This window comes from Oncorhynchus kisutch, linkage group LG4, assembly GCF_002021735.2.
Source record: "Oncorhynchus kisutch isolate 150728-3 linkage group LG4, Okis_V2, whole genome shotgun sequence".
Lineage (NCBI taxonomy): Eukaryota > Metazoa > Chordata > Actinopteri > Salmoniformes > Salmonidae > Oncorhynchus > Oncorhynchus kisutch.
This window is the reverse complement of record NC_034177.2, coordinates 20,033,797-20,052,917: the sequence shown is the minus strand read 5'-3', so window position 1 is coordinate 20,052,917 and position 19,121 is coordinate 20,033,797. Positions and strand designations below refer to the sequence as shown.

Genomic DNA, 19,121 nt, shown 5'->3' with positions numbered 1-19,121 from the left:
GTGACATGGCTGTGACAGGGCTGTGACATGGCTGTGACATGGCTGTGACATTGCTGTGACAGGGCTGTGACATGCCTGTGACAGGGCTGCGACATGGCTGTGACATGGCTGTGACTGGAAGATATTTCTGGGGATTGTTGTCATTTGTTATCATTTGCCTTTCACAAGGCTGCGCTGCTTCCTCATACTGCTCCCATCCCAGCCCACAGCCGAACTAGGATTAGGCCTGGAGGGAGGGAGGGGGGGGGGGGGGGGAGAAAAGGAGGGAGAAATGGAGGGATAACGGAGAGTCATATTGCTGGAGTAAGGGAGAGTATTTGTATGTATTAAGGATCCCCATTAACTGTTGCCAACGCACCTATGTGAGAATGCTATTAATTGACTACAGCTCAGCGTTCAACACCATAGTCCCTTCAAAACTCATCACTAAGTTAAGGACCCTGGGTCTAAACACCCCCCTCTGCAACAGGATCTTGGACCTCATGACGGGCCGCCCCCAGGTGGTGAGGGTAGGTAGCAACTCATCTGCCACGCTGATCCTCAACACTGGAGCTCCACAGGGGTGCGTGCTCAGTCCGCTCCTGTTCTCCCTGTTCACCCACGACTGCATGGCCAGGCACGACTCCAAGACCATCGTTAAGTTTGCAGACGACACAACAGTTGTAGGCCTGATCACCGACAATGACGAGACAGCCTAAAAGGAGGAGGTCAGAGACCTGACGTTGTGGTGCCAGAATAACAACCTATCCCTCAACGTGATCAAGACAAAGGAGATGATTGTGGACTACAGGAAAAGAAGGACCAAGGGGCTGTCTTTGGTGTCCACATCAACAACAAACTACAATGGTCCAAAAGACAGTCGTGAAGACAAAAACAACAAAAACCTATTCCCCCTCAGGAAATTGAAAACATTTGGCATGGGTCGTCAGATCCTCAAAATGTTCTACAGCTGCAACATCGAGAGCATCCTGACTGGTTGCATCACTGCCTGGCATGGCAACTGCTCGGCTTCCGACCGCAAGGCACTACAGAGGGTAGTGCGTACGGCCCAGTACATCACTGGGGCTAAGCTGCCTTCCATCCAGGACCTCTACACCAGGTGGTGTCAGAGGAAGGCCCTAAAAATTGTCAAAGACCCCAGCCACCCCAGTCATAGACTGTTTTCTCTAATACCGCATGGCAAGCGGTACCAGAGTGCCAAGTCTACGACCAAATGGCTTCTCAACAGTTTTTACCCCCAAGCTGTAAGACTCCTAAACAGGTAATCAAATGGACTATTTTCATTGTCCCCCCCCCCCCCCCAACCCCTCTTTTACGCTGCTGCTGCATAGTCACTTTATCTATACATCCATGTACATATTACCTCAATTAGCCCAACTGACCGGTGACCCCTCACATTGATTCTGTACTGATGCCACCTGTATAGAGCCTCACTACTGGTATTTTCACTGTCATGTTACTGTTTGTTATTACCGTTGTTATTTCACTTAACACGAGAAGGTTTCATTTTATTTTTGGCAGTGAAACGAGGCTACTCAGGCGAGAAAAAAAACTCACCCAAATGTATAGCCCCATTGGAAAATATAAATGGACTGTTTGAAAATGTGAAGGAAAAATATTCTAATAATCATATTATTTTTTATTTTTTTAATGTAATGTGAATCATCATCATTTTTATTTGGCGTACCCTGCAGTTTGGGAATACCTGGTGTAGACTAACCCCTCTCTCTCTCTTTCTCTCTCTTTGTCTTTCTCTCTTTCTCAATTCAATTTTAATTCAATTCAAGGGTCTTTATTGGCATGAGAAACATGTTTACATTTTTTCTCTCTCTCTATCTCTTTGTCTCGCTCTCGCTCTTGCTCTCTCGCTCGTTGTGCAGACACGGAGGGCTGTGAACACACATGGAGGAAGTTCCATGGCCACTGCTACAGGTACTTCAGCCGCAGACATACCTGGGAGGACGCAGAGAAGGACTGCAGGGAGCACAGCGGACACCTGGCCAGCATACACACACTCCACGAGCAGGACTTCATCAACGGTGGGTGTCTTTCAATCATTACGACCTTACAGAATTTATAATTAAGTGTAGTCTCGTGTTTTGGCACTGATCCAGAAGCCATCCCAGTTGGAGTTAGAAGAGGAGAGGAATAGAGGGATGGAGGGAGAGAGTGAGTGATGGAGGGAGAGACAGAGGAATAGAGGGATGGAGGGAGAGACAGAGGAATAGAGGGATGGAGGAAGAGAGTGAGTGATGGAGGGAGAGACAGAGGAATAGAGGGATGGAGGGAGAGAGTGAGTGATGGAGGGAGAGACAGAGGAAGAAAGGGATGGAAAAAGAAAGAAATTGATGATAGGAGCATGGGAGCCCCTCCCAGTCCCCGAACGGACAGAGCTATCCTTTCCCCACTCATCCTCCCTCATCCTCTCCTTCACAGACACATTTACCAAAAAGTTTGTTTAATTGCCTGGAGAATGGACGTCTCCACCTCGGTAATAAAGGGAGCACAGCCATTAGAAAGATTAATGGGCCCCATAATGATGTTAATCAGGAACACCATGATTGAAATTCCATTACACCCAGATCTCATCAATGCTGCACCGTCCACAAAGATCTGGCTGCTTCTGCCTTCTGCTATGGACGGATGAGATTGTGTTCAGATCAGAGCTGAACCTCCCTGAGGGAATGGCTGGTGGTGCCTTGGAGACAGAATATGCATAACTATTCTGCAGTAAATACTGCTGGTTGTCTTTTTAAATGACAGGTGGTGTGTGGGTGTGTTTTTCCCTGTCGCTGTTCAGATCTGAGCCATGACAACACCTGGATCGGCCTGAACGACAGAACAGTAGAGGAGGATTTCCAGTGGACTGACAACATGGACCTGGTGAGAGAGAGAGAGGATTACTCTTTTATCCTCATGTGTCATAGCGAGGAGGTGGATGTCAGCTAAAGGTCCGGGGGAAATTGATAGAGTGAACGTGTCAATACATGTGTACATGTACACCCTCGCTCACTGAATCACTTTTCATCCTGCGCTACTCACCACTTCTATCTCCCTAGAGGCAGCTCCTATGAGCCTGGTGTTATTTCAGAGCTGCCATTACTCTTTGTCGGTCTATACCTCTGGAGAAAGACCATAAGTGTCGTTCAAGAAACAGTCTGTTTCATACTGCATGGATAATGATGCTATCTACCACTTTTCTTTTTGTTCTGTCTGTGTTGTGTGACTGTGACTGTGTCTGTGACTGTATCTGTGTCTGTGACTGCATCTGTGTCTGTGACTGTATCTGTGTTTGTGACTATGTCTGTGACTGGGCCATGTGACTGTATCTATATCTGTGTCTGTGACTGTATCTGTGTCTGTGACTGTACCTGTGTTTGTGACTATGTCTGTGACTGGGCCATGTGACTGTATCTATATCTTTGTCTGTGACTGTGACTGTATCCGTGACTGTATCTGTGTCTGTGACTGTATCTGTGTCTGTGGCTGTATCTGCGTCTGTGACTATGTCTGTGACTGGGCCATGTGACTGTATCTATATCTGTGTCTGTGACTGTGTCTGTGACTGTATCTGTGTCTGTGACTGTACCTGTGTTTGTGACTATGTCTGTGACTGGGCCATGTGACTGTATCTATATCTGTGTCTGTGATTGTATCTGTGTCTGTGACTGTACCCTTACTTTGTGACTGTCTGTGACTGGGCCATGTGACTGTATCTATATCGGTGTCTGTGACTGTATCTGTGACTGTACCTGTGTCTGTGACTGTATCTGTGTCTGTGACTGTACCTGTGTTTGTGACTGTGTCTGTGACTGTGATACAGCAATATGAGAACTGGCGTGAGAACCAGCCGGATAACTTCTTTGCGGGGGGAGAGGACTGTGTGGTGATGATCGCCCACGAGAACGGCAAGTGGAACGATGTGCCCTGCAATTACAACCTGCCCTACGTCTGCAAGAAGGGAACAGGTGAGACAGAGAAAGAGGAAGGGAGGGAAGGGGAGAGAGACTGAGAATGTGAAAGAGGGAAGAATCAAGAGGGGATGAAGAAAGAGAGGGGGCGAAAGGGACTGAGAGTTGAAGAGGAGGTGATATCATGTTTCTGCTGTGCTTTAAATACATTAAAGAATACTTTAAAGTGTCCTGCATGTTAGCGAGACCATTTTAGCCTCTTCAATCAGTCAGTCTGGACAATAGGTTGACACAATACAGCTCACCTCCAAGCCCAGTCAGCTCACCTCCAAACCCAGTCAGCTCACCTCCAAACCCAGTCAGCTCACCTCCAAACCCAGTCAGCTCACCTCCAAACCCAGTCAGCTCACCTCCAAGCCCAGTCAGCTCACCTCCAAACCCAGTCAGCTCACCTCCAAACCCAGTCAGCTCACCTCCAAACCCAGTCAGCTCACCTCCAAACCCAGTCAGCTCACCTCCAAGCCCAGTCAGCTCACCTCCAAACCCAGTCAGCTCACCTCCAAACCCAGTCAGCTCACCTCCAAGCCCAGTCAGCTCACTTCCAAACCCAGTCAGCTCACCTCCAAACCCAGTCAGCTCACCTCCAAACCCAGTCAGCTCACCACCAAACCCAGTCAGCTCACCTCCAAACCCAGTCAGCTCACCACCAAACCAAACCCAGTCAGCTCACCTCCAAACCCAGTCAGCTCACCACCAAACCCAGTCAGCTCACCTCCAAGCCCAGTCAGCTCACTTCCAAACCCAGTCAGCTCACCTCCAAACCCAGTCAGCTCACCTCCAAACCCAGTCAGCTCACCACCAAACCCAGTCAGCTCACCTCCAAACCCAGTCAGCTCACCACCAAACCAAACCCAGTCAGCTCACCTCCAAACCCAGTCAGCTCACCACCAAACCCAGTCAGCTCGCCACCAAACCAAACCCAGTCAGCTCACCACCAAACCCAGTCAGCTCACCACCAAACCCAGTCAGCTCACCTCCAAACCCAGTCAGCTCACCTCCAAACCCAGTCAGCTCACCTCCAAACCCAGTCAGCTCACCTCCAAACCCAGTCAGCTCACCTCCAAACCCAGTCAGCTCACCTCCAAGCCCAGTCAGCTCACCTCCAAGCCCAGACAGCTCACCTCCAAACCAAACCCAGTAGGCTCACCTCCAAGCCCAGTCAGCTCACCTCCAAACCCAGTCAGCTCACCTCCATGCCCAGTCAGCTCACCTCCAAGCCCAGACAGCTCACCTCCAAGCCCAGTCAGCTCACCTTCAAACCCAGACAGCTCAACTCCAAACCCAGTCAGCTCACCTCCAAACCCAGTCAGCTCACCTCCAAGCCCAGACAGCTCACCTCCAAGCCCAGTCAGCTCACCTCCAAACCCAATCAGCTCACCTCCAAGCCCAGTCAGCTCACCTCCAAACCCAGTCAGCTCACCTCCAAGCCCAGTCAAATCAAATCAAATCAAATTTTATTTGTCACATACACATGGTTAGCAGATGTTAATGCGAGTGTAGTGAAATGCTTGTGCTTCTAGTTCCGACAATGCAGTAATAACCAACAAGTAATCTAGATAACAATTCCAAAACTACTACCTTATAGACACACGTGTAAGGGGATAAAGAATATCACCTCCAAGCCCAGTCAGCTCACCTCCAAACCCAGACAGCTCAACTCCAAACCCAGTCAGCTCACCTCCAAGCCCAGTCAGCTCACCTCCAAACCAAACCCAGTCAGCTAACCTCCAAACCCAGTCAGCTCACCTCCAAGCCCAGACAGCTCACCTCCAAGCCCAGTCAGCTCACCTCCAAACCCAATCAGCTCACCTCCAAGCCCAGTCAGCTCACCTCCAAGCCCAGTCAGCTCACCTCCAAGGCCAGTCAGCTCACCTCCAAGCCCAGACAGCTCACCTCCAAACCCAGTCAGCTCACCTCCAAACCAAACCCAGTCAGCTCACCTCCAAACCCAGTCAGCTCACCACCAAACCCAGTCAGCTCACCACCAAACCCAGTCAGCTCACCTCCAAACCCAGTCAGCTCACCTCCAAACCCAGTCAGGTCACCTCCAAACCCAGTCAGCTCACCTCCAAACCCAGTCAGCTCACCTCCAAACCCAGTCAGCTCACCTGTAGCTGAGCTTTCCACTTCAGACAGCTCCTTTAAACCATTACTACTGAGGGTTTTACTGTCAACCCAGGGGCTGAGATTTCTCAGAACATTTAATCCACAACAAAATGATCCTCCTTAGTGTGAAGCATTGTTGGAAGACTTTCACACAAAGTTTTAGGGTTGTCTGGTAAAGTTCTAGTGTCACATGGTCAGGCCTCTGTGGATCTGCGCTGTCATGGTGCTGTGAGGAGTGTGAGACGCCAGAGAAGCCAGTGCTTATTGGAGCTGATGGTCCCTTATTTGCATTTGGGGCAGACAGAGAGACAGGGTATTAATAGCCAGCCAAGTAGGGTTTATAGGTAGGTAGAGACGGCTGGCCAGAATCCAGAACTGTGTTTAAGGAAATGGAAGATCAGGAGACTTTGGACTCACTGGTTGGTCACTGCTAGATCATTTTGGCTTCTGATTTAAAATTGGCCTCCGACTAGAAGAGTATTTACTTCATCTGAATGGTCACCAATTAGTTAGAAAACTGTTAAGTCACTCATGCCACACAAACGTTTGGGGACCACTGCCCTAGAGTCAGATGAACTTTCCACTGTGGATGTGAAGGTATTTACTCTTTATGTTACATATAGTATTTACAGCATGTTTTTTCTCTCATTATACAGAGGTTTAACCCATAGTTGATGACACACTGTCACAGGTCTTACTTAATGGCTCCAACTGGAAAGCTGACTTTCAGTCAATCTGTCAGTGGCAGCATTCAATCTTCAGCCCAACTACACTCCTTCTTTATAGCAGAGCATATTCTGTCTTGATTCCTACTGTTTAGTGGTGTTGTTCTGGGGTCTGCTGCTCATCAGTAGCCGTATGATGTGATTGGCTGATGAATGACGTGTGGCTGACACTCAGGCCTGTTCCTCTTGAGAGAGAGCCAGGAGGCAGGATCCAATCAGAGATGCACGTCATCTGGGTAATTAGTGTTACCCATAATGCCGTGGGACAGACCACAGAGCAGGCTGGCATGAGTCACCCTGATCAGGAGGATGGGCCATGGTGAAGGCATCTGTCTGTCACAGACACACACAAATGAATATGCACACACGCACACACAAACAGAGACTATTATCAAATACTCAAATTCTCATTCATATACAGTTCAAAGTATTCTCTTACACACACACACCTCAAGTCCAAGCGAGACCACCCTGGTCCTTTGGAGCAGTTGGGCCAGAAGTTCCCTGGAACACCTGGAACACCTGCCACTGTCTCTACCTCTACATGCCTGTTATCAACTACGCCTGGAACACCTGGAACACCTGCCACTGTCTCTGCCTCTACATGCCTGTTACCAACTACACCTGGAACACCTGGAACACCTGCCACTGTCTCTGCCTCTACATACCTGTTACCAACTATGCCTGGAACACCTGGAACACCTGCCACTGTCTCTGCCTCTACATACCTGTTACCAACTATGCCTGGAACACCTGGAACACCTGCCACTGTCTCTGCCTCTACATGCCTGATAGTGTGTAGGCCCGCGGACAAAATGGTAACCTCTACAAAAGCGTGGCCACGGTGATGTACTGGGCCGTACACGCCCCCCTCTGTAAAGCCTTGTGGTCGGACTAGCAGTTGCCATACCAAGCAGTGATGTACTGGGCCGTACACACCACCCTCTGTAAAGCCTTGTGGTCGGACTAGCAGTTGCCATACCAAGCAGTGATGTACTGGGCCGTACACACCACCCTCTGTAAAGCCTTGTGGTCGGACGCCAAGCAGTTGCCATACCAAGCAGTGATGTACTGGGCCGTACACACCACCCTCTGTAAAGCCTTGTGGTCGGACGCCAAGCAGTTGCCATACGGTGATGCAGCCAGTCGAGATGCTCTCAATGGTGTATAACGTTTGAGGCTCTGAGGGCCCATGCAAAATCTTTTAACTCAGTCAGGGTCTCAACTTACTGTTGAGAGTTAGAATAAAAGAATAGACAAGGTGCAATTTTGACATTATGTATTGCATCAGCAGTCACTTAATTAGCCCATGTCAGCAAAAAAAATGTTGATTGTTAAATTAGTCTAGCGCCAGCTATCTAAACTCGTAGTAAGCATGGTTGAATTGCCAACCCGGGGTGGGGCCCATTGATGTGTAGAATAGCCTGAAATTATTTATAAAATTGCTAAATGTTATCTCCACCCCATGGCAAAATGTGTAGGAGATCCTGAAATTATTTATAAAATTGCTAAATGTTTTCTCCACCCCATGGCAAAATGTGTAGAATAGCCTGAAATTATTTATAAAATTGCTAAATGTTATCTCCACCCCATGGCAAAATGTGTAGAATAGCCTGAAATTATTTATAAAATTGCTAAATGTTATCTCCACCCCATGGCAAAATGTGTAGAATAGCCTGAAATTATTTATAAAATTGCTAAATGTTATCTCCACCCCATGGCAAAATGTGTAGAATAGCCTGAAATTATTTATAAAATTGCTAAATGTTATCTCCACCCCATGGCAAAATGTGTAGAATAGCCTGAAATTATTTATAAAATTGCTAAATGTTATCTCCACCCCATGGCAAAATGTGTAGAATAGCCTGAAATTATTTATAAAATTGCTAAATGTTATCTCCACCCCATGGCAAAATGTGTAGAATAGCCTGAAATTATTTATAAAATTGCTAAATGTTATCTCCACCCCATGGCAAAATGTGTAGAATAGCCTGAAATTATTTATAAAATTGTTAAATGTTATCTCCACCCCATGGGAAAATGTGTAGAATTAAAACAAGCCACCGCGGCCCCTCATGACATTGTTTTGTGGGCCCCATCCCCCATTAAAGTTGCCCATCCCTGCACTAAGTCTTTTGACTCATCACATGCACTGCTGCTACTGTTTATTACAGTATCTATCCTGTTGCCTAGTCACTTTATCCCTACCTATATGTACAGTACATATCCACCTCAATTACCTCGTACCCCTGCACTTCGACTCAGTACTGGTGCCCCGTGTATATTGCCAAGTTATTGTTACTCATTGTGAATGTATTCCTCGTGTTATTATTTTTATATTATTTCTCTTTTTTCTCTCTACATTGTTGGGAAGTGCCTGTAAGTAAACATTTCACTGTTAGTCTACCCCTGTTGTTTAAGGAGCATGTGACAAATAACATTGGATTTCATTAGACTTTACTCACAGTTCACCTTAACTCAGCTGCCTGCCGTGACAGCTGCAGGGCACGACATTGGCTGGGAATGAAGCGTGCATGTGCGTGAGTGAGTGTTTGTGAGTGAGAGAGAGTGTGTGTGTGCGTGCATGTGTGTGTTGAAAATATGCTTGCTTGTTGTTTGTGTAAGCATATACCCACCTCACCCCAATCGAATCTGCTGAGACATGATAGCCTCTAGGAGTAGCTGCAGCCCACAGGGCTCGGAAAGTGCCGGATGAATCCAGGCTTTAACTGTCTTCAGCTTTCAAAACAACACTACATCAGCCTGACACACACACACACACCTGCTCGCCTGCCAGCCATCCCCAACCTAGACCCAGTCAGTAAGGGCATATCTGGGTTGTGTTATGGAGTGCCATGTCTGGTCCTGTGTCTATTGATCTGTTGACACCACGCGCTAGTGTTAGTAATGTCCCTCCTAGTCTCTGCTACTGCACACTGAACACAGTGAGTAATAAACTGGGGTTTTCTGGTTGGCTGAATATAAGGTGTGAGCCACAGCAGCAATCACTGTACTGGCAGTCTAAACAAACGCTGTTAACACAATTTACAGATTTTTAGCACTATTAAAAGTGGGGTAATCTGATATGGCTAGCCATTATTAAGGTGTCTAATTATATGGCTAAGTAATATCATGGCTATGTGATTAGGGTAGCTCAGTTAGTAGAGCATGGCACTTGCAATGTCAGGATAGTGGGTTTGATTCCCGGGACCACCCATATGTAAAATGTATACAAACATGACTGTAAGTCGCTTTGGAGACAAGTGCCTGCAAAATATTATGAATTATTATATTTTAATAGCTTACAGGTAATTACTGCAGACACAGACCAGACCTCCCCCTGGGCGTGTACTGCAGTCAGAGACCAGACCTCCCACTGGGCGTGTACTGCAGTCAGAGACCAGACCTCCCCCTGGGCGTGTACTGCAGTCAGAGACCAGACCTCCCACTGGGCGTGTACTGCAGTCAGAGACCAGACCTCCCCCTGGGCATGTACTGCATTCAGAGAACAGACCTCCCCCTGGGCGTGTACTGCAGTCAGAGACCAGACCTCCGCCTGAGCGTGTACTGCAGTCAGAGACCAGACCTCCCCCTGGGGCCAAACTGCAGTCACAGACCAGACCTCCCCCTGAGCGTGTACTGCAGTCACAGACCAGACCTCCCACTGGGGCTGTACTGCAGTCACAGGCCAGACCATCCTACTTTGGCATTACTGCAGTCACAGACCAGACCTCCCATGGGAACGTACTGCAGTCACAGACTAGACCTCCTATGGGAACGTACTGCAGTCACAGACCAGACCTACTACTGGGGCAGTACTGCAGTCACAGACCAGACCTCCCAGTACTGCAGTCACAGACCAGACCTCCCAGTACTGCAGTCACAGACCAGACCTCCCACTGGGGCCGTACTGCAGTCACAATGCCGGGATACCTGGAAAATACATATTTCCTCCCCTTCTTCCCTCCTTTCCTCTACTCCTTGGAGTTATTACTGATCTGATAGTTCCACATTAATGTATGAGGATTGTCATACGGACCTCTCATTTTAACCACGTGTTTCAACCATGTTTCAAATGAGCAATCAGCGATTACTTCAAGGAAGCGAATTAAGGATTTACTGTAGTCTGCAGATGGGTTGTTGAATGGTAACTGTCTGGGGGTTAGTTAATGTACTTAGGTTTCAACTGCAGGGCTGCCATCTAGGGAATGACAGAGGAACTGCACCTTCACCCCCAGTCAACCCTCCTCATCATTCGTCTCTCATTTGTCCCCCTTCTAATCCGGCCAATGAGATGCAAGCGTGGGTGCATTCCTAACACACTGTGGCCCCTAAGGCCCCTGTCCCCTCTAAGATAGTTTGTGTATGATGAAATTGCCCCTACACACTGATCTAAGGTAAATTTGGTGTTTTCCTCCTGAATAGTGAATGCTAGATTTGATGGAGGGTAAACTGATCCTAGATCTGGTCCTATGGGGAACTTCTAGCCAGAGCTGAAAGGTCAGTGAGTCAGCGTGAGGTCTCAAGGGGACAAGGGCATAAAAGGGACATGCACCCAGGCAAAGAATGACTGTGATGTACACCACTGTGAATGCTGGTAATAGACATCATATTATGACCTCATGTCCCACTCATCCATTGCTGTGCTTCTATCTCTCCCTCTTTCTCTCTCTCCATTGGCAGTGCTGTGTGGGAACCCCCCCAACGTGGAGAACGCCTTTCTGATTGGCCGTAAGCGGTCCCACTATGACATTCATTCATTGGTGCGTTACCAGTGTGCCGATGGGTTCCTCCAACGTCACGTCCCCACGGCCAAGTGTCGTGCCAACGGCAAGTGGGACCGGCCCAACATCATCTGCACAAAGTGTGAGTGACCAAGACGGCTAAAGGGTTACGTTTTATGTCTATGGGGTTAATGCTCAAACAACAGGAGAGGAATGGACACGACAATTAGATCAGATTCAGTAGGAATACAAGACTCTCAATAGAAGTTGTAGCATGTACTCTACTTTGAACAGCTTTTCATCAGATAGAGGATGTGTGATGATGGTAATGTCCTTTTAATGTCGGTAAAACTAAGTTACAGCTCTTTTTCTGTGAGATTGACAGCCAGGGGTGTGGAGGAATGCCAGAAACACCAATAAGAAACATTTTATTTTACCATCCTCCCATAGAGTAATAAAAGTCACTCTGCAGAACAACATCCATCTTTCTTTATGACAGCAGGATCTTTCATATTGTAGGATGATATATTTTATGAAGTCATTAGAAACCTTATTCTCCTTTCACCTTTCAAACTGTGATATATTTATTCGTCTCGTACTGATGTAATGGATTGCTGCTGTTTAAAGTGAAAATATGGAGCCTTGTTATTTGTTTTATTCCGTGCATTTTGAGTGTTGTTTTCCTGCCATCGTCGTTTGTTAGTCATCATTGTCCTGGCAAGGTAGACTTTTTGTTGGCAAACCCAAACCAGGACCAACGGATCCAATTTGGCAGCACAACATAGGAAGGTAGTGGCTTACTCAGGCCGTGAGTGGGAGAACAGTCCTATGCTAATACATGTAGAGAGCTCGGCGCCCACACTGTTCAATGTAAACTAGAGTAGACACTCAGAGCTGAGTGGCTGATGTTGAGCGCTGTATATCTGTGGTGTTGACTTTTCGTTCCCCCCCTCCCCCCCTCCCTCCTCTCATATACCTCTCTCACTCTATCTCATCCTTGGCTCTCCCCCGTTGCTTCCGCTCTACCTGTCACACACCCCTCTACTCCCTCTCATCCGGTCTCGCCTCTCTCTTACCCCTCACTCCTCCCCTTTCACCTCCTTTCACACCCTTCTCTCCCTCTCTCTTACCCCTCACTCCTCCCCTTTCACCTCCTTTCACACCCTTCTCTCCCTCTCTCTTACCCCTCACTCCTCCCCTTTCACCTCCTTTCACACCCTTCTCTCCCTCTCTCTTACCCCTCACTCCTCCCCTTTCACCTCCTTTCACACCCTTCTCTCCCTCTCTCTTACCCCTCACTCCTCCCCTTTCACCTCCTTTCACACCCTTCTCTCCCTCTCTCTAGCCCAGCGAGCCCACCGCTACAGACGGCACCATGATCACAGCGGGAGATGGGAGCGTAAAAAGCACAATAAACACAGCCATGGACACGGTGAGGGAGGCCACCACGGAGGAGACCAGGGCCACAGGCACGGCCATGGACACGGAGGCCACCACGGAGGAGACCAGGGCCACAGGCACGGCCATGCTCATGCCCACATCTGAACCGAAAGCCTCCACTGCCCAAACCTCACCTCACTGCCCAGTCTCCCTCTCTACTGCTCTCTACCCCCTGTCCACCCCCTCTCCTGCCCTTTTCCTGACCCCACAGCCTGGCTCCCCGAGCCAGCATGTATCATACTCAACTCTGAGGCCTGACAGCCGACTGCTAGGCCTCACTGAGACAATAACAATCCCTTTGTACTCTTTTCTTTACCTTCAACACTTTCCTTTTCTTTCATTTATCCCTCCGCCTTCACAACCTACTGTCATCGAGTCAGTGAGGACCCAGGATACGGGGCTTTACTCACCTAATAAAGCTTTTGTTTACATAAACAATCGTGGAGGAGGAGGTTAAGTACAAGCTGTAAATAGTGACAACATCATTGGAATCTGAAGTCGAGGAATAGATAGATACATGCATCCATGTTTTTCCACGAGTCTTCATTCTAACACCTTTATTTTAAAGAGACTTGTTGCCTGAGTGTATTTCCTGACTTTGCTGTTTTTGGTTAGCTCTTTGTAAGACATTTGACTTAATAACCTACAACAGTTATTCTGAACAGATTGACATGCTTTGCTTTGACACTGGTGCTTGTACTGATTGAGTAGCGTTGTGTTTCAGCATCGTAAGACAGACACTTTGGACTGGCTGTACTAGGTGCACAGAGGAAATCAGAGACAACTCACAGTTAGCTTGTATCTGAGTCAATCTCACACCACTGAGGTCAAATCAAATCGAATCAAGCATCCACAGCAGTCTTTTTTTTAAAGCTGAACTGGAAATGTTACTTTAATGGTTTCTTCTAACAATATCATCCTACGGTATGTGTTGCCTTTCTAAGTCATTCTGTGTTCCTGCTTAAGTACTAGAGGAGATTGCTAGTTGGTAGTCGAGAAACCCAACCCAGAAAAGCTGTTACCTTTGGAACTGGACAGATGATTGAGTCTGGTTTTCCAGCTAGCTAATAGGCAATGATCCTTCATTAGAATCCTCTCATGCCTATCACCACACTCTTCTATTCCATCTGTGTCTCTAAATTGAAGGTCTGTTCATCGTCTATCTTAGAGCTCTACTTCTCTGGCCGGCTGAGGAGAAATTGTTCTGTCAGACTGTCAGAGAGAGAGAGAAGGACATGTGGAGAAATAGAGAGAGAGAGAAAAAGAGAGAGGAGCAAGGAATCTGGACTCTTAATTACAGTTGTCCCCGTTCTCCAGCACATCAAACAGAGGGATGACAGGGCTCTCTGTGCAGCCGTCGGGTACAGAGCTGGGGCCATAATTAGCTTCAGAAGTACTGCTAATAGGACATGGGGCCATAAAGTCGGGATGACTACCAGAAGAGACCTGGGCTGGGGGGGGCAAAGAACCAGAGCTGTTGGAGAAGGCAGAGGTGGCTGGGTTCAGAGCCCAATCTCAGTGAGGGTTGTGTGGGGTTAACAGTGAAGCGACAGGACCCACAGAAGATGCTAGAGAAATTATAGATGGTTAGAAGAGATAAAGCACTTTTGTAATTTCTGGACATGGAGGCAATTGGCTGTCGTTCACATTGTTTCACAATAGTACTCACTCCAGGTGTGTGTCCTGGTTTTTAACAGGTGTACTGCAGCCTGGGATAAGACCCGGCCCACCTCCTCTCTGCAGCCGCTAAAAAATGTTTTGTTTTTCACTGCAGGGTCCGACTGATTCTCTAAAGCTCCTTTATCACCTTATGCAATTCCTCTGAGCTTACATCCCCCTCTTTCTCTTTCTTTCTCTCCTCTCTTTTTGCTCTCTTTCTCTCTCCCTCTCTCTCTCCCTCCCTTCCTCACTCCTCCAGTTCTTCCCTTGTCTTTCATCCTCAGCCCTTTATCCACCTTGTCAATGACACAGATGGGGAAGAGAAAGAAAAGAGAGAGAGGCTCCATATCAGTACAATTCATCTCCCTTAAAGCATGCTTAATTAATGAAGAGGTTATCATCCTGACCTTTGTCCCTGGCTGTGATGGCAGTGGCTATGCTCTGACGGATAGGGAGCCACAGGCCTTTCACAGCACTCAAGCTCTGACGTCTTTAACATGTCAGTCTAATACCTGCTTTTTTCTATCCGTCTACTATTCCAGACATTCCAGACAATGGATTGACTATGGATGGGTGGGTGGGTGCTCCTTAGGCATTTAAATCAGCTGAGATTCTAATAGAGAAAGCGTGATGACTATGATTAATATGGACATAAGCAGGTCAATGCGTGTCTGTCTCTCACAGTAATACGAGGGACAGAGTGGAGTGTGTGACAGGAAGAACAAATATGAACAGGTGATTGGATCTCTCTCTCGCGTGACAGAACTATAAAACTATAACAAACAGAGACTCTGCTGAGAGAGAGACTGGGCTTGAATGAGGTGTGAGGTTCCAATCAGATGTTGGATATGATTAGGGAGTAGAGATGGAGTCCTGGTTGTTTTATAGGACAGTGGAGGCTGACCAACATGTCTTGGTTGGCTGGTAGTCATCCTCTCATCTAGGAAGATGTTGTTATCTCCCCACCAGACCCGCTGGTTATTGCAGGTCTCCTGGAGCAATGGGTCAACTCAGATCAATGTGCTCCGTGGATGGTGTGGGCCTGCTCTGATGCACACAGATATACCCTCAATCTCTGACACTCACAGAAACATACTCTCTCTCTCTATCATAGAGACACATTCTCTCTCTCTCTATCATAGAGACACATTCTCTATCATAGACACATACTCTCTCTCTCTATCATAGAGACACATACTCTCTCTCTCTCTATCATAGAGACACATTCTCTCTTCCCTATCTGACTCACTCTCCCACTCTCTCTCACCCTCTCTTTCTCTGACACATACACACACGCTTACACACTTTCATCATGATATACACCCTCGATTGAAACACACACACGCAGCCACCCATTTTCTCCCTCTCTTCCAGCCGCCCTCCCTCTCCAGCTCTGTAGTCTGACGGCCTGAAAGCAGACAGACGGCCGACGATGGGATCGCTGCTTCATTGTGATGAACCTTAATTATGAAGACGAGTCACTAAACAACTGAGGTCGCCCACAGCTGTCTGCTGGCACGGCACTGCATGGTCGCCCATAGCTGTCTGCTGGCACGGCACGGCATAGTCGCCCACCCTGTCTGCTGCCACGGCACGGCATAGTCACCCACCCTGTCTGCTGCCACGGCACTGCATAGTCACCCACCCTGTCTGCTGCCACGGCACGGCATAGTCAACCACCCTGTCGGCTGCCACGGCACGGCATAGTCGCCCACCCTGTCTGCTGCCACGGCACGGCATAGTCGCCCACCCTGTCTGCTGCCACGGCACTGCATGGTCACCCACAGCTGTCTGCTGCCACGGCACGGCATAGTCACCCACCCTGTCTGCTGCCACGGCACTGCATAGTCACCCACCCTGTCTGCTGCCACGGCACGGCATAGTCACCCACAGCTGTCTGCTGCCACGGCACGGCATAGTCACCCACAGCTGTCTGCTGCCACGGCACTGCATAGTCACCCACAGCTGTCTGCTGCCACGGCACTGCATAGTCGCCCACAGCTGTCTGCTGCCACGGCACGACATAGTCACCCACAGCTGTCTGCTGCCATGGCACTGCATGGTCACCCACAGCTGTCTGCTGCCACGGCACTGCATGGTCGCCCACAGCTGTCTGCTGGCACGGCACGGCATGGTCGCACACAGCTGTCTGCTGCCACGGCACGGTCGCACACAGCTGTCTGCTGCCCCGGCACGGCAAGGTCGCCCACAGCGGTCTGCTGCCACGGCACGGCATAATCGCCCATAGCTGTCTGCTGCCGCGGCACGGCATAGTTGCCCATAGCTGTCTGCTGCCACGGCACGGCATAGTCGCCCATAGCTGTCTGCTGCCACGGCACGGCATAGTCGCCCATAGCTGTCTGCTGCCACGGCACGGCATAGTCGCCCATAGCTGTCTGCTGCCACGGCATGGCATAGTCGCCCATAGCTGTCTGCTGCCACGGCACGGCATAGTCACCCATAGCTGTCTGCTGCCGCGGCACAGAGAGAGAGAGAGAGAAATCCATTTCACTTGCTTTGGCAATGTAAACATATGAGCGGGAGTGGGAGAGTAGTGGGATACTGCTTAATTAGAACTGCATCAGTGTGGTGTCTGTGTCTCTGCACTCTGCACGGTTGGCAAACTGTGTGTGTGTGGATGAGTAGATGCGCAGTCAGGTAGCGTGTGATTGGATCAGAGTTTGGAATAATATGAGCAGAGGAGAAGTTCACTTTCTGTCGTCTGTCTCAGGTAGCAATAGACAAGCAGCCTGAGAGGAAGAAAACTCTGTTAGTATTCTGAAGCACAAGCTGTAATGAGACGTTAACCTTGCCCTTTTGTATTTACGTTGTTCTGGGAGTGAGAGGAGGAGGACAGGAGCGAGGCAGGAGCGGAGAGGAGAAGGGAGAGAGCACTGCCCTCTATTTAATCTGGGCCCTGCGTTAGCTGGAAACATCCATCAATGACTACATACACTGCTTTAGTATGATCAACGTGTGTATCTCATCTCCATCTCCTCTCCTCCTCTCCTGTCCTCATTTCACTCCTCTCCTCCTCCCCTCCCCTCCCCTCAGTGCTGGTGTCCAGCAGCCCATTGAGGGCAGTTAATCCTGACACTAAACCCCAACACCACACGACTCTCTACTGTAGCTCACTGTCATCTTTCTACCATGCTGCTGGTGAATCAGATGACAGCTCTGTAGCAACAGAGGCATTAAAGCCACCGCTGTGGCAGTTCTGTCTCCAGCCCCTCCAGCAAAAGAAGACTCAGCGTAGCGTAGCGGGCCTCACTGCGGTGGCTATCTGCGTTCTCCTTTTGGAGCCTCACGGCCTGCTGAAGGTGAACACGGACAGCTTCCCATGTCTCCTCCGCACGCCTGAACCAGTCGTCCACCGCAGGAACCTCAGTCTGACTCTGATGCCAAGGCGCCAGAACCGGCTGGTACCCCAGTACGCACGGGAAGGGAGAAAGGTTAGTGGAAGAGTGGCGAAGCGAGTTCTGTGCCATCTCGGCCCCTCTCTCCACCTGTCCATCACTCTTGGGGTGAAACCCTGAAGTAAGGCTGATCGAGACCCCAGATGTTCCATGAACGCCTTCCAGACCCTAGACGTGAACTGGGGACCCCGATCAGACATTTATCCTCAGGCACCACGTAGTGCCGGAAGACGTGTGTTAACAAGGCCTCCGCTGTCTGTAGGGCTGTAGGGAGACCGGGCAGAGGGAGGAGACAACAGGACTTATAGAAACGATCCACAACGACCAGGATTGCAGTGTTACCCTGTGAGGGTGGAAGATCAGTCAGAAAATCCCCCGACAGGTGCGACCAAGGCCGCTGTGGAACGGGTAAGGGGTGTAGCTTACCTCTGGGCAGGTGCCAAGGAGCCTTACACTGGGTGCACACTGAGCAGGAGGAAACATAAACCCTCACATCCTTAGACAAGGTAGGCCACCAGTACCTCCAGCTCAAGCAGAGCATTGTCCGACCGATCCCAGGATGACCAGAGGAGGGTGACGTGTGGGCTAAATAGATCAACCGGTAACGAACAGCAGACGGGATGTACAGACGCCCAGCGGGACACTGGACAGGAGCGGGCTCTGCACGTAACGCCTGCTCAATGTCCGTGTCCAGCTCTCACACTACCGGAGCCACCAGGCAGGAGGCGGGGGGTATGGGAGTGGGATCCATGGGCCGTTCCTCTGTGTCATACAGCTGGGACAATGCATCTGCCTTAGCGTTCTGAGAGCCTGGTCTGTAAGAAAGGGTAAACACAAAACGGGTGAAAAACATGGCCCACCTTGTCTGGCGAAGGTTCAGTCTCCTCGCCGCCCGGATGTACTCCAGATTGCGGTGGTCAGTCCAGATGAGAAAAGGGTGTCTAGCCCCCTCAAGCCAATGTCTCCACGTCTTCAAGGCCTTGACGACAGCCAACAACTCCCGGTCCCCCACATCATAGTTTCGCTCCGCCGGGCTGAGCTTCTTTGAGAAGAAGGCACAGGGGCAGAGCTTCGGTGGCA

The 19,121-nt window shown here is 49.3% G+C and overlaps 1 protein-coding gene across 1 annotated transcript in view; it reads left to right on the top strand.

Annotated features, from left to right (window-relative positions):
- LOC109888620 (neurocan core protein) overlaps positions 1-15,812 on the top strand; it is a 289,577-nt gene extending 273,765 nt beyond the window's left edge. The window contains exons 12-16 of the mRNA XM_031822616.1: positions 1,881-2,039; positions 2,801-2,883; positions 3,824-3,968; positions 11,486-11,668; positions 12,872-15,812. Coding sequence (XP_031678476.1) covers positions 1,881-2,039; positions 2,801-2,883; positions 3,824-3,968; positions 11,486-11,668; positions 12,872-13,071 — 770 coding nt within the window. The 3' untranslated portion in view covers positions 13,072-15,812. The remainder of the gene's footprint in view (positions 1-1,880; positions 2,040-2,800; positions 2,884-3,823; positions 3,969-11,485; positions 11,669-12,871) is intronic.
- Positions 15,813-19,121: the final 3,309 nt, after the last annotated feature.